The sequence below is a fragment of the Megalops cyprinoides genome, chromosome 6 (assembly GCF_013368585.1).
Source record: "Megalops cyprinoides isolate fMegCyp1 chromosome 6, fMegCyp1.pri, whole genome shotgun sequence".
In the NCBI taxonomy this organism is placed as follows: Eukaryota; Metazoa; Chordata; class Actinopteri; order Elopiformes; family Megalopidae; genus Megalops; species Megalops cyprinoides.
In genome coordinates this window covers 30,634,132-30,649,159 of record NC_050588.1, presented here as the reverse complement: position 1 = coordinate 30,649,159, position 15,028 = coordinate 30,634,132, and the positions used below count along the sequence as shown (strand labels likewise).

The window sequence follows — 15,028 nt, the reverse complement described above, 5'->3', positions numbered from 1 at the left end:
GGAAACTCTGCCTTCAACTATTTAGCTAAATTGCGCGCTGTACATAGCTAATTCATTCCTGTATATTGCTTTGCTTGCCGTTTTCCTATTTCACTACACAGTTCATTATGTATTGTCTGAAAACGTTAATGTTGACCAACTCAGGAGTTTTAGAGCGGCTCGTAAAAGATGCGACAAAACGGGTATTGTCTGGGTGTGCCAGCAGTGTTTTGGTTAACAGGCGAGCACCTCACCGGTTGACCTGTACCAGTTCGCCAGCTCACCTGCATTCACGGAAAGAGCAAGCCGTTGCGGACGTCAGCCATGCGCAGCCCCAGAAGTAAGTGCTCAACAAATGGGCTTGTTTTTATTGTTTGGTTGTTTGTTGGTAATAACTTATCATGACCGAAATACAATATGTGGTGCAAATATCTTCTCATTTGACAGGCCGCTTCATTTTGGAGTGTCTAATATATTTCATGACTGATTTCGTAAAACATTCCAAACAACTTAAAATTTATGATGCTTTCTAAATCTTTCAACCAAAGCCCATGAAAACATGGGTTTATGTTTTTACTAGGCCAAATATATATCCAATGCTGCATACTTTTGTTTGTTTCCATCGTAAAAGTAAATCATTACACATTTTAATAGGACACCACATTTTGGTACACACAAACCTACATTTTAATTTTTTTTCAGCACTCCATATTTTTATAAAATTAATTTGATCAGTCAGTCCATTCTTTTCCCATCAGGTCTGTTGTATATAGACCACATACTGTAGGATGTTCATTGCTCACATAATTCCCCTGGCATTTTCCAAAGATGTTGAGAATGCTGCTTCAGTCCCCAGTGAAACAAAATTGAGGAAATTACAATCCAAACATTGGATTGTCTGTTTTTTATTTTAAATGTGATGTATTTATTGATTCACACAAGTCAGACCTTATTTTAACTTGTGTAAAATCCACTGACATGAGCATTATTGAACTGAGATGTGCGACTTAATGTCATTTGAAGAAGAGGTGGATTATGGACTCGAGGACCTTAAGTGAAGATTTCTGGCAAAAGTACACGTAGACCAAAAATAATGTTCTAATCTCATTCAGAATCTGAGGTTTATTAATTAATTAATAAAGGTCAAATTACAAAAAAACACACTATTGTTTTTGCAGTGATCATGTGTGAAAACAAGTAAAAATCAAACTTTACAAAGACTACTTACATGTCTAGATCAAAACATTTTGCTGTTCATAGATTGTTTTGTTTTTGTCTGGGTTGGCTGTTGGCTGCTCTAAATGAAAGGGCATTTCCTGAATGCAAGCTGTTCCATCCTGCTTTATATTCCTAAGAGTGATGTACAGTACGGACATTTCTTGAACTGGAGTGTGACTGTGAATGAGTGACACTGAGCTGTGTATTGCAGAGGCATGAACAGAGAGGGACTGTTCTCTGGGCTGGAAGATACACTCTTCTATACAATCACTGAGGGAGAGGAGAAGATCCCAGTCTCCCGCTTCATTTCTGTGAGTACAGCTACCCGGTCAAACATGATGCTGTATATAGATACAGAGGACACGTATACATACTGACTACACAATTTAGCCGACACTTGCACACTCACGTTGGACACACAAACAGGCATCGGTATCTGTCACACACTAAGAATAGAATGTTTCATTGGATTCTGAATATTTTCGTAGGGAGCGCTTTGCTGACCTTGTTATCAGTTACATGGGCATGAGCTATCAGCAGCATGTGCCATGATATGTTATGGCTTCAAAAGGAAATTTTGCTGTAACCACTTGACTTACAATCCAGCTTTAGCCAACTTGATTTCAAAGAGAGTCAGCTGAAGCACGAAACTATTCAACAGTTTCATCATACGGAGTGGAGCTCAAGTTCCATGGCTGAGGAAACACATCATGGTTTGCCAACAGCAGCTGCAGACATGTGCAGTCTCCTACACCTTCAAGGCAGAGCTGTGCTTGGAACAACTGCTGCTCATTCTGCCCTTCAGCTTGCAAATGTCTTGCTGTGCTTTGGCAGAAAGCACCTCTCACCTTAGCCATTATAGCCTTTGTTACGTGAAATGGAAACATTAAGTTTGTTACATCATAAACCATTTTTCAAGACGGGCAGAGGCTTTCAGAATGACTTTTAGGGGTTTGTTAATGTCAAAGAGGATTTGTACGCTGAGGTGAAAGATTAGGACAGTGCAGGCCAGCTGTTGTGTTGTTCGCTGTGGACATGTAGCTGTGTGTGGCCGGGCCATCTGCTTACCACTTTGAACTTTAAATATGGAATTAGGTTAAACGATAATTACAGAATGCCCGCCTATGTTTTTTTTCGTCAATTGAACACAAGAAGTATTGCTTAAGTGGATGAAAGGGTGAACAAAAGTAAACAAGAAAGGAAATTCAAATAAGATAGCCACATTGGTTGAAATGACCATGTGGGCAAATGTTTCAATCTTGTTGTGAATTGATCTTGCCTGAGCTGAACCCATGTACTGCAGGGTTGTTTCAACATGAGAATTATGTTATTGATTTTTAATGGAAAAAGACAAAAATGTCCTTACAGGTAGACCCAAAGCCTGACATTTTAATTCGGTTTGGTTGACAAATTATGATGATAGTATAGATCTCAAAATTGTGTTTAGTACGACAACCTTCTACTCTCAAGGAACTTTTGTTATACACTGACTTATAACATTTTCAAATTATAAAGACAAATTCTTAATCTAACGTGAGTCAGCCATAAAATAGCCATTTATTAAGATGTTTGGAAATACTGGTAGTGGTTGTGAACAACTCAGCCTTTGTGCACTTATCTGCTTTGCCTTTGAAATACTTATGATACAAAGAGCATAACAGTTGAACCTATTGTAAAAGGCTTGTGTGCACCTACATATCAAAACCTTAAATGTTCTGTGAAATATCAGGTGTAGCCATAGGAGTAGTAACACTGTATTCATTTAGTGTATTTTTCATAACTCTATGCAGCTGTCTGTACTCACAGAAGAGGTTTAAATGAAAATGAAACAAATATATGTGAAACTGACCAACATAAGGAAGTAGGTGATGTGTGGCTTTGGGTTGATACCTGGTTATTCTATCATCCCAACACCTTCTCAGGCCCTGAAGAGTACTGGTCTGACGACCTCCGACCCCCGTCTGCGTGACTGCATGGACAAGCTGCGTCGTGCTGCGCGGGAGTCCATAAGCGAGGTCATGGTGGACAGGGAGCTCTTCCGAAAGTAAGTTCCCACTCATCTGCTCCCCTCTGTAACTCACACGCGTGCTCGTGACAACTCATTCGTCTGATACTGGAAGGCCTATCCATAGAGCTGAGAGCTATTTTTAGGGTGACCTACCAGAATTCTTCACTGACTAAGGGTGAGCGGTGTACCTGTTTCGCAGCCTGAAATCATCCAGTAGAATTAGAGGTCACTTTCTGTGTCTTTAAGTGTGGGTGCAAGTGATTTTGTGTGTGTGAGTGTGTGTTTGTGTATTTGTGTGCCATTTTGTGTTTGTGTACATATTTGTATATGCGTGCGATAATTTATAAGCACGCACATAAGAGTGTGCGCTTTTGTGCACATGTTTCAGCATGTATGTGTTTGTGTGTGTATGTGTGTGTGTGTGTGTGTGTGTGTGTGTGAGAGAGAGAGAGAGAGAGAGGGAAAGTGAGAGAAAGAGTGCATGTGTTACTGTGCCAGCTCTTCAGCAGTTAGTCAGTTTCCAGATACATGCTGTGAGTTTGGACTGGGGTTGAGCAGGGGTGAGGCTGACAGTGACAGACAGCGCAGTGATGATTGAATGCTGACAGCTGCTTCAGTCCTTGGGGGAAACACGCCGGGCCTAACGAGAGGAAGGGTGTAAGTCATGTTGGCAAACAGGTCAAGACACCTGCGCATGGCTGCAGTCTCTTGCCGAAGGGACTTCACGCCAGCAGTTTTCCTGGCTGCAGGATAATAAAGCGATTATGAGTGAATTTAGGGAATTAGGGAACCCCTGTGACACTTTCCTGTTTCCTGTTTCTTGTTCTTAAATAGCCTTTTTTTGACAAATGAATTAAACTTTTTTGACAATGGTTGCAGGAATATCTGAACATGTGGTTTAGCTCAGTTTTCTGGTGTCTGGGTTGTGATGGTGTCTGCTGCCTGTGCTTCAGGTGTGCAAGCAGTAGCCTCGTTTTGCTGACCCAGGCCTTCAGGAAGAAGTTTATCATCCCTGACTTTGAGGCCTTCACATCCAACATCAACCAGATCTACCACACTGTTCAGAGGCAGGAGGATGGACATGTGAGTCACCCCCACTGTTTTTCTTACATGCATGAAAATTCTCACATTAATCTGTTCACACAGACACATGTGCATGATTGCCTCTTTGTAGGTGTATTATTCTTCTGATGTATCATACATACAGCTCTCTCTCCTCCTCTCTCTCTTTCATCTCTGTGTACAGGTAGCAGACTACATTCCCCACCTGGCCAAGTTCAGCCCTGAGTTATGGGGTGTATCTCTGTGTACAGTGGATGGGCAGAGGTAAGAGAAATTGTCACTTGTTGGTGTAACTGCTTGTATGTGTCACTAAGATTGTCTGTTTAATGGTTGGTATATCCATATCTATCTATCTTTATCTATCTATCTATCTATCTGTCCATATATCTATCTATCTGTCCATATATCTATCTGTCAATTTATGATATATCAATATGATTGTCGCATTGATAGATTGAATGGTTGTTCTATCATTGTTGTATCAGTTGTTGTTACATCATTGCTATACAACAAACATACCTGTGAGACAACAGTGAGGATGACCACAATTGCTTCATGTGCTATGGGCCCCTGGGAAGCCTTCTTCACTTGAATGCTCCCCTCACTCCCCTCCTCATTCTTCCATATCTCTGCGTCTCTCCCGCCAAGGCACTCTGTGGGTGACACCAAGGTGCCGTTCTGCCTGCAGTCTTGTGTGAAGCCTCTGGAGTATGCCATCGCTGTGCATGAGGCTGGCACCGAGCGTGTGCACCACTATGTGGGCAAGGAGCCCAGCGGCCTCAAGTTCAACAAGCTCTCCCTCGACGAGGACGGTGGGTGAGAAAAGCCCCCCTGCACCTCTTTCCCCCTCAGTGGTTTACCCACAATTTTGCTGGCTCATAAGCATGTTGCACTTTGGAAGCATTCACATCAGCAGCTTTGGATGATGCACAGCTACAAGATGCTCATGCTTCCTAAAACTGTGAAAACAGATGCAAGTCGCTCTGCATAAGAGCGTCAGCTAAATGCCAGTAGTGTAATGTAATGTAACATCTAATTGAATTATAGGGGCACCGAGATCGAGGTGAAGGGATCAAGACAAAGAAACAGAACTAGAGCTTGATTTCATTAGAGAGGATATTGTATATCAAGTTTCTGTCCAGGCTGACAAACAAAATTCACTTCTCATAGACCTTTGCTATGCCTTACTGAATCTCAAAATACAAATACTGCTCTGACAATACTTCCCAAACAGGCGGCCCACTTTTCTAAAAACTTGGATGAATTTACTGGGGAATCCTGTGGTAATTTGGCATCTCATGTGGGACATTTTGTGTTGCTATCATGAGAAAATCTTATTTTTAGTGGTGCTTAATCATAATCATATGTTTTGTCTTAATGTTAGTGAGACAATGTTGACCCTTGTGCATGGAGCCAAATGGTTTAGCATCTACACTGATATCTGGTTTTCCTTTTACTTAGACAAACCCCACAATCCAATGGTCAATGCAGGAGCAATTGTCATCAGCTCCCTTATCAAGGTAAACAGATTTCCTGCCAGTGCATGATCTGTGTGCGTCTGTGTGTGCCGCTCGGTTTGTACATGAAACAAAACATCTCCCTCTTTCCCTGCCAAGTCGGTGACACAGATTTCAGCTGCAGATGCTTAGCATGTTTTTCATTGGTTGCTTTTCTCTAACAGTATGGAACCTAAAGCAAAAACCCTTCTGTTCCTTGGAAGCAGTAACGATGTGGTGTTAATGCTTCAATAATATCTAACAAATAAAAGTTCATTAGCATCAGACATGCTAAAAGGCCATCCTAAAGGGCACCTTGTACAGTTTCCTGAAAAGTATCAGTAGTTTACAGCTCAAGTCTCATTAAACATGCATCTTATTGGACTTTGAAATTAATCTGAAGTGTTCATGAAAAGGTTAAGTGGTTTTTGCAAATGAATCCCAGGGACATAGCTTACAAGCAAGCGAAACACACCTAGTTTTGTTTCCTCACAGATCTACCCTGGGTGCCAAACAACTAAAAATTTGCTGAAAATACAGTACAATTTCTCAAAGTGCTTAACACCATAAAAAATTCATACAGTGATATTTACACATATAAGTTATATTCTCATAATGAATAGATGTGAGCATTGGATAGCATAAATGGTTCATTACATGAGGTCTTACTTAGATGTTAGAGAAGTAGTTCTTTGAATTTGCACTGAAACTTTGATGCCGTCCTCTATCATATGTGAATACAGATATTGTCCATATTGATCATGCTAAAACAAAATAACAAATATAACAAATATACTTAGAGGGTATAGTCATCACAGTGTGTGTGATTGTGTATAAGGCATGTACATACATCTGTTGAGAATGTTGGCTAGGTAGTAACAGTTATAGTAGTATAGTTTACTTGGGCTTTACATGGGCTCATGTAGACTAGCATTACGATGAAACTACACTGTTGTACTTCACCTTGCTTGTAGGAGTTTGTTGGTATACCTCAGCTGACATCTGTTTGCCTACTACCGTGTTCAAAGATCAGTATCATAGTTAGCTGAAATCCTTTGACCCACCAATTACACCAGCCAACCTGCCCCCACAATATATTCAAACTGGCTACCACTCTGTCTTGTATAGCGTATTCACTTTTTTCCATTCTGACCTTGGCACTGACTACTGATTAAAGTGCCTTCTTGCATCATGTGGTGTGTGTGTGTGTGTGTGTGTGTGTGTGTGTGTGTGTGTGTGTGTGTGTGTCTGTCTGTCTGTGTGAAAGAGAGAGAGAGACAGAGAGAGAGACTGGAGGTTGGAACTAAGGGGTGTGTGATGAAGAGCATCAGGCCAGCCAATAAAAGCAGATCTCTAAAGGTATGTAATTGTGGTGGTGTGACCCTGACAGAGAGGGAGAGAGAGAGAGCAGATGGTGTGTATAAAAAGATAATGTGTATATCAACTGAAATGGGGAGATGACTAACAAGGAGAGAGCAAAAAGGTAAAATGGGAAAAAAGGTGCATAGGTGAACCGAAGGACATACAATACGTGTGAATGCACATCTGTGAAAAAGACAGGCTGGATTCCCCGGGAGCACACAGTCATGTATATTTGTGCTCATAAACTCCCCTCATTCATTCCAAAAGCAAGATGTTCAATAATAAGTTTGAAGTCAAATTCAGACCTTTCAGAATGAGATCGGCTCCAGTTGTCTGAGCTCAGGTGATACAGTTGTCTTTAATTAGAAGAGATTTAATGACATAATGACTTAAAACTTTATGTGTTACTGTGTGTAAGATGTCAGTCATTTTAATGTTTGTTGTCCTGAGCCTTGAACCATAAAGTACTGCCACCTTGTGGCAGACTGGTTTATTGTGCCTCCATATGTATAATAACATGACGTATTGACAGAACTTTGAATGTCTGCATATGAATGATTTTTTTTCTGTCTTTTATGTCTTCTCTAGCCTGGCTCAAACAAGGCAGAAAGGTTTGATTATGTAAGTACTGCTTTAGGTAGGGAAGAACACTGGCATTTATGTGTCACATAATTTCTTTTTTAACATCAGTTTTTGGTGGTGGCAGTGTGGTATAGATTTAATTAGCAGGGCTTGTAACTCAAAATGTTACCATTTCAAATCCCTTCTGCCTGGCCATCATACCACTGGGCCATATCCAGCTATGTAAATGGATAACATGTAAAAATGTAAGTTAGGTAAGCCACTCCAGATAAGAGTATCTGCTAAGCAATTGGAATGTAATACATCTCCTCTCATCTCTGGTCCCATGATTGCCTACTAAATCTTAATAACAGCCCATTCTAAACAATTCCATTTAAAATTAGAATTGCTTTATGTTCTTGATTACAATGTGTATTGTCTTGTCTTCTCTGCAGTTCGGCTTTCACACTTGTGCTTTACTTTGCTTCCCTTCAGCTTGCCTTTGTGTCCTCTTTCAGTTAAATTTGTTCAGCGTGCCTTTATTTCAGGTCCAACTGGAAGGACTTACATTAGGCAAATTTGTTAACATTGACATGAATGTCCCTGTCTACCTCAGGTGATGGATTTTGTAAATAAGATGGCTGGCAGAGAATATGTGGGCTTCAGCAATGCCACGTGAGTTTCAGGCTGTGGTTTAAGAAACTTTTCATGATAAGACATGCCAAGGCATTCGTAAGATTTAGCACACTTTTATGATGATTACCAAGTATTAACATTAAAGTGACACGCTTGTTGTTCGCAGCTTCCAATCAGAGAAGGAGACAGGGGACAGAAATTTTGCTATTGGATACTACATGAAAGAGAAAAAGGTGAGTGAATGGTTTAGCGCCACCTCGGGCCTGTGGAGAGCGCTCTTTAGAGACTAAAAGGAGTAATGAACCGAGAATTAAAACAGGCCCTGTGTTAGCAGCCCGATTCCTTGCATAGAATGTAGAGAACTGAGCTAACACAGTGAACTTCTTTCACTCAAACTTCCAGTGTTTTCCCAGAGGAGTGGATATGATTGACGCGCTGGATTTCTACTTCCAGGTGGGAAGCAACTTTATGACACTCCTAAGCATGTATTCCATATAAATGCACTCATATTTGCACATGTTTGTTATCATGTTTTTGTGTATATGTAATATTTTCAGCGTGTCTGTCTGTGTGTCTGTAACGCATTATTATATTAGGTATTTGTTCAAATGTTCATGTTCCTTGCAGATGTAGCAGGATTCCCTTGGTATATGGGTACGTGACAGTGGGTGAAAGAGGAATGAAAAGAGGTTAGAGGTCTCCTTGTATTGCTGTATGCAGCTATATTTACCCTCAGCTCTCCCGTCACGTCTTCAGCTCTGCTCCATCGAGGTGACCTGTGAGTCCGGCAGCGTGATGGCCGCCACCCTGGCCAACGGGGGAATCTGCCCCACCACGGGCGAGCGTGTGCTGAGTGCGGAGGCCGTGCGCAACACCCTCAGCCTCATGCACTCCTGCGGCATGTACGACTTCTCAGGACAGTTCGCCTTTCACGTGAGTCTCGGGTACACATTACATTACATTTTTGTCATTGAGCAGATGCCTTTATCCGGAAAGACTTACATAGATTAGAATTCTTACTTGTTATCCATTTATATAGCTGGATATTTACTGATGCAATTCTGGGTTAAATGCTTTGCGTAATGGTACAGGAGCAGTGCCCCAGCGGGGAATGAAACCAGCAACCTTTCGGTTATGAGCCCACACAGCTGCTTACACGGCCAGTCACTGACAAGCGCACAGCTGGAGAAATGAGATGTGAACACACATGCATGCGCTGAAGCACATGAAGATGCAATTAAGATGACTGAAACACAAGCGCTGATTAAACAGGCTGATTAAAGGCTGATTAAACCGTGGGCAGATTAAATGGTAGGCTGATTAAATTTCACACAGTATGTAAGCAGTGCCTGTTTTTATGAACACAGTGCAGTCTGTTGGCATTACTGAATCTGTTCAGTCAGTCGACTCACAATACCAGCAGTCTCACTTCCTCTCCCGTCCCAGGTGGGTCTGCCTGCAAAGTCGGGGGTGTCGGGGGCAGTACTGCTGGTGGTACCCAATGTCATGGGGGTGATGTGTTGGTCTCCCCCCTTAGACAGGGTTGGGAACAGTGTTCGGGGCATTCGCTTCTGTCAGGTAGGTAGATCTGAGATTGAAATGCTCAGCTGTATTGGTAGGCTGTGCCATCATATCAAAACACCTTCAGACCTTGAGGGCTGGTGGCTTTGTGCGTGATTCCAATCACTATGTCTATGAGCTAGCTTCTGACATCACAGCAAAAAGCATAATACATCATATTGTATTATAATTAATAATGTTTTACACTGACATGACATCACAGGATTTTTTCTGTGTGTAACGGTCCAGATTTTTGTCTCATACTGCTGCACACTATGGTACTGCATAAGAGAAATGACTTCTCAAATTCTTGTAGCATTGATGGGGCTATAGTGGGACGTATCCAGGACCTTACAGCTTGACTTGGATTTCCTGGTTTAAATGTATGTCATTCAGGAGCTGGTATCTTTGTTCAACTTCCACAATTATGACAACCTGAGACACTTCATGAAGAAGCTGGACCCTCGGAGGCAGGCAGGGGATGATCGGGTGAGGCTTGCACCCTCATTCGAAGCTTAATAAAGGGGTGGAAACATGATAAAAGGTCCCATTAAAGATAATTATGACAAACAAATGGTCACATTCCAACCGTCATATTTTTCTTTGTCAGCGACATTCCTGTTTTTAGACTAAATGTGACTGTTCTAGAATGTGCTCACTGCCTCAGCATTCTTCATTCTCAGCTTCATTTATTTAAAAAAATCAATTTAACTTCAGAAGCAATTCAATTCAATTCAATTTTATTTGTATAGCGCTTTTTACAACACAAGTTGTCACAAAGCAGCTTTACATTGTTCCCAAGCCTGAGACCCCTTGAGAGCAAGCCTAAGGCAACAGTGGCAAGGAAAAACTCCCTAATTAACAGGAAGAAACCTTGAGCAGAACCCAGCTCGGAGGGGGAGCCCATCTGCTTCTGGCCGGCACTGGACAGATAGAACTACAGAGAATATTAAAAGTTGTACAATGTACTTTAAGCCATTTGAGTTTGATAGACAGTAGTAATTAACAACAGAGTAATTATAAAATGTATCATAGAATGTCCGGTTCTTGGCACGCAGTTGGCTTGAAAGGCAGGGCAACGAGGTTGCAGGACTGGAAATCAGGATGTGACAAAGCAATGTCATGAAGCAATGTAGTTTTAAATGGTTCACGTCATACTTATTACAAACTGGTGTTTCCTCTATACAGAACAAATCTGTGGTGAACTTGATGTTTGCGGCTTACAGTGGAGATGTCTCGGCACTGAGGAGGTAAACAGGCATGTATTGGAGAAAGCTCTGTGAGCCTGTTGCTATCAAAAAAAGCTCCAGTTGGCTCCTTTAACAATGCAAATCAAATATATACCTCAACTCTCCTACATGAATGTTCCTCTAGCAACCTTTTCTCCCACTGTCTGTCCTTTCTCTTTTTCCATTTGACTCCTGAATCCATCCATTCTCTGCCCATGTTCAGGTTTGCGCTGTCCTCGATGAACATGGAGCTGAAGGACTATGACTCACGCACTGCGCTTCATGTGGCAGCTGCTGAAGGTGATCCCCGTCGCCGCCCCTCAACACACAGGCACACAGCCACATACCCATAATTCCCTTCCTCCTTTTCTAAGAATAATCAATCATTTACTTAAACTCAACCACCGGTGCCTGCTCTGAACTGTATTTATCTTGGTTTATCCAGGTCATGTGGAGGTTGTGCGGTTCCTCACACAGTCATGCAAAGTTAACCCTTTTGTGAAGGACAGGTAAGGACACCTCACCAAGCTTCAGCCTTTGTCCTTTGACTTTCTATCTTTTATTTGCAAACTTCTGTAACCTTTTTTCCTCATTCTTCTCCTCTCTGTCAGCAGTCTCAAATCTTTCCACCCCCTTTCTTTTTCTGTCCTCTTCCTCTTCACCTGCGCATCTGTGTTCATTATCCCTACCATTGTCCCATTTAACGCTTTTCTCCATCACCCTTCCTGTCCATCTCTTTCTGTCAGATGGGGAAATACTGCTCTGGATGATGCCATGCACTTTGGCCAGGACAGTGTGGTGAAGGTCTTGCAGGAGTACCAGCACACCTGCAGCTTGCCGGAACCGCAGTCTGACACAGAGGACCAAAGCAAGCTAGAGACCCTGGAGGGGATGATGTGAACAGTGCTAGACCTCCCCTTACACCCCTCACTAACAGCAGCCAAAGCCAGTGAGGGAGATGGTTCACAGAGAGGTTTCTGGTCTATGAATGTCCCTCCTGTCTGTAACATTTCCACCTCCTTTCTACTTAACTAATGCAACCTTTTATTTGTTAATTTTGCCAACGAAGAGAAAGCTGAAATTGTGTGCTGTTGCTGTGTCATGCTTCAATAGGCTCTCACTTGTTCTCAAGCAGACAGTTGCAGTAGGTTCAGGAGACTGTGCTGGTGAGCAGAGGAGCCACCAGTGGGCATTGTGACCTGGTTCTGAGCCAGGAGATGTCAGAGATTGGTCATCTGAGCCAGACAGTGACACAGCTATCTTTGGCATTTTGTTCTGAAGTCCATGTGAATGAAAATGCTCTCCATATACACAAGAGTACCCCCCTCTCCCATGGGCCGATCTGAAGCACTTAAACTGTGTTACACTGTATGTAAACACAAATCCCTTTAGTGTCCTTCTAGATTTGAATGCTTATTTATTTTTATATCACATGCCAATTTGTAGCAATATCATATATTATGTCATATATTATGACAATCTATTTATATGAACCATAAAAACTGCAGATGTAAAACCAAAACATACCAAAAATCGGTGTTTTTGTAAAGAATTACAAGCTTAGAATTAATGTCATATTCATGTCATGTGGACGTCTATGACTAGTTTATGATTCTGCAGTGTTTATGAGAGAATTCTAAGTGCTTTGCACAATTTTGCAATTTAAAAAAGTGACTAGAAATATATACAGTTTAAGCTTTCCTGTGAAGTTGACAGTTTCTGTCATCTGTCTGACATTTTCACATTTGTCAAAGACATTTCTAAAGGACAGGCTGTGAATGCTTTTTGCAGGTTTCTCAGGTCTTAAAAGGGTTCTCAGGTTTCTCAGGTCTTATGTCTGTTTTGAAGTGCTGTTAATACGAATATTATATGTTGAATAAAGGATAATAAAAATATAATAAGAAATAATGACTAGAGCTTCAAATATCCTACAGTCTAACAGTTACAGTATGTATTAAACATTTTTCTGTTCAAAACTATTTAAACATGTTATGCTTTCATCTTACTAGCATTGCACTAGCATTGGATTTATGGTTGCCTCCTGAACCACTTGTCTCACAGTGACAGGGTTTCAGAGACTGCTATACCAGAAACAACCAGCAGGAGTCCTCCTGACAGCCTGCCTGTACCTTTTGCCTGCTGCTTCCCCGAGACTCCACCAGAGGTCCCATCTTCCTGTTCGTGCCTCACCCAGTCTAGTAAATCAGTCTCACCTGTGTCCTGTTAGTTTGATTATGTGTTTTCGTTCCCTATATAAGCCCTGTGTGTTGCCTTTGTTCTCTACTCAGTCTTGAGCTTCTCTGCTTTGTGTATGTGCCTGTACATGAAGCTTGGTGGGTTTTTTTTTTGAGCTTCTAGTAAGGTACTGTGTTCCTTTGTAATCTGTCTGTGGTTTGTGTGATCTCTACAAGTTGATTCTTCCTACTCACTTGTTACACACAGCCTGTGTAGACCGTGGCAGATTTAGCTTTTTGTGAATTATTTTACAGCTGTTTCCCAAATTGTGGAGGCCATTGACCAGAGGTGTTGTTAGGATCTTGAAACATTGGGGGCTTAGCCCAGCCCAAAGCTTCTTATATCCATAGCCTTCAAGTCTTGCCTTAGTGAATTAGCTAGCTAGCTTCCACCTGATGCCAACAATGACAAGCCCTGTAACCGGTGCGCTTTCTCTCTCTCTCTGTCTCTCTGTCGTGCTCACACTGCTGCTTGAATGACACACAGAGGACCCAAAATGTACATGTTTTTGATCAACGATATCATATTATTTTCGAGGGCTTTAATGCATGATCGGAATGACAGCCAAATAGATCCGGGGCTATTTTTTTATTCTTATTCTTGTAAAAATTTTTTAAAAATTGAGATCTGGAGCTATTCATAAAATATTCGGGGCTGTAGCCTAGGACGCCCAGGCCTAACAACGCCACTGCCATTGACCATTTCAATGCAGTTTTTGGAGCACTCTCTAACCACAACTATGATGATGCATGCTAATAATGATTTTTTTGTGTGTGTGTGCTACTTTCTTTAATATCCCATATACACTGGGGAAGAAACATACATTACTCCTTTAACTGAGGAACAAACAAATGCCATATTGGTGCTAAACAACAAGGAAACAAGCATTCCTAAAAAAAGAATATTGCAGTTGCCATGATTCCCAACAGGACTCTTGTCTGGACACGTCTAGTCAATCAATATGGACAGGTGGAAGCAAATGGGAGATGTCAAGAAATTACAAGACTTGTCTAAACCACACTGTAAATGTAGAATATTGATGAACTATCAGACTTCCCTGAACCAATTGGAGGTGCAAGGGACGCAGGAACTGCCAAAGACATCACGTTTAGAATGTGTAGCTTGGCTATGGGAAGTAAATCTAGATGCAGAACACAAAAAGGCACTGTACTAAGGTATTTGTGTTACCAAGTAACGTTCCTTCATGAATATCTCAGCTCTGATAAATAAAGACTAATATTTGGACAGATGATAAGAAAGAGGAGTTTCTGAACCTGTGTCAAATTCCTTTATGAAACTCAACACAACTTCTCTGAACAGAATCAAGAGATTGAATTAAGAATTAGTCATAATTATATAAAAGATATTGTCCTTATTAAAAACAAAAGGGATCTTATTTTAAAAATCAGCCTTATTGATTCAAATCAGTATCAAATCGGACTCACTGAGAACATCTTGCAGGACTGTGAGGGTAGGTGTAAACTGTTTACTGTTTATCCAGTTAAATACAAAAATGCAGATTTATTCAGATGAACTGGCACATCATTGGAATTCTGTTTATTGGGGATTCATTGGCTTGATTTAAACAGGCCCGAAGGGAATTCACAAGGGATCATCATGAGATCATTGTGTAACAATTCTCTTGTCTTTCAAGTTAAATATCTTGATCCTGTGCAGATTCT

At 41.3% G+C, this 15,028-nt stretch overlaps 1 protein-coding gene across 1 annotated transcript; it reads left to right on the top strand.

Annotated features, from left to right (window-relative positions):
* Window positions 1-12,167, top strand: gls2b (glutaminase 2b (liver, mitochondrial)). The gene is made up of 18 exons (XM_036530991.1): window positions 1-319; window positions 1,409-1,508; window positions 3,120-3,241; window positions 4,159-4,288; window positions 4,452-4,531; window positions 4,916-5,079; window positions 5,729-5,787; window positions 7,714-7,746; window positions 8,303-8,361; window positions 8,489-8,555; window positions 8,725-8,775; window positions 9,079-9,255; window positions 9,769-9,900; window positions 10,279-10,371; window positions 11,071-11,132; window positions 11,335-11,411; window positions 11,557-11,620; window positions 11,858-12,167. Exons 1-18 carry the CDS (start codon window positions 108-110, stop codon window positions 12,009-12,011), a joined length of 1,836 nt encoding a protein of 611 aa, XP_036386884.1. The 5' UTR covers window positions 1-107; the 3' UTR covers window positions 12,012-12,167.
* The last annotated feature ends 2,861 nt before the right edge of the window (window positions 12,168-15,028 follow it).

Excerpts from the sequence above, each read along its gene's own strand:
- gls2b (XM_036530991.1), top strand. The coding sequence starts at position 108 with ATGTATTGTCTGAAAACGTTAATGTTGACCAACTCAGGAGTTTTAGAG. Across the intron at positions 5,788-7,713 it reads TCATCAGCTCCCTTATCAAG|CCTGGCTCAAACAAGGCAGA; the intron begins GTAAACAGATTT and ends TGTCTTCTCTAG. Across the intron at positions 8,776-9,078 it reads CGCTGGATTTCTACTTCCAG|CTCTGCTCCATCGAGGTGAC; the intron begins GTGGGAAGCAAC and ends TCACGTCTTCAG.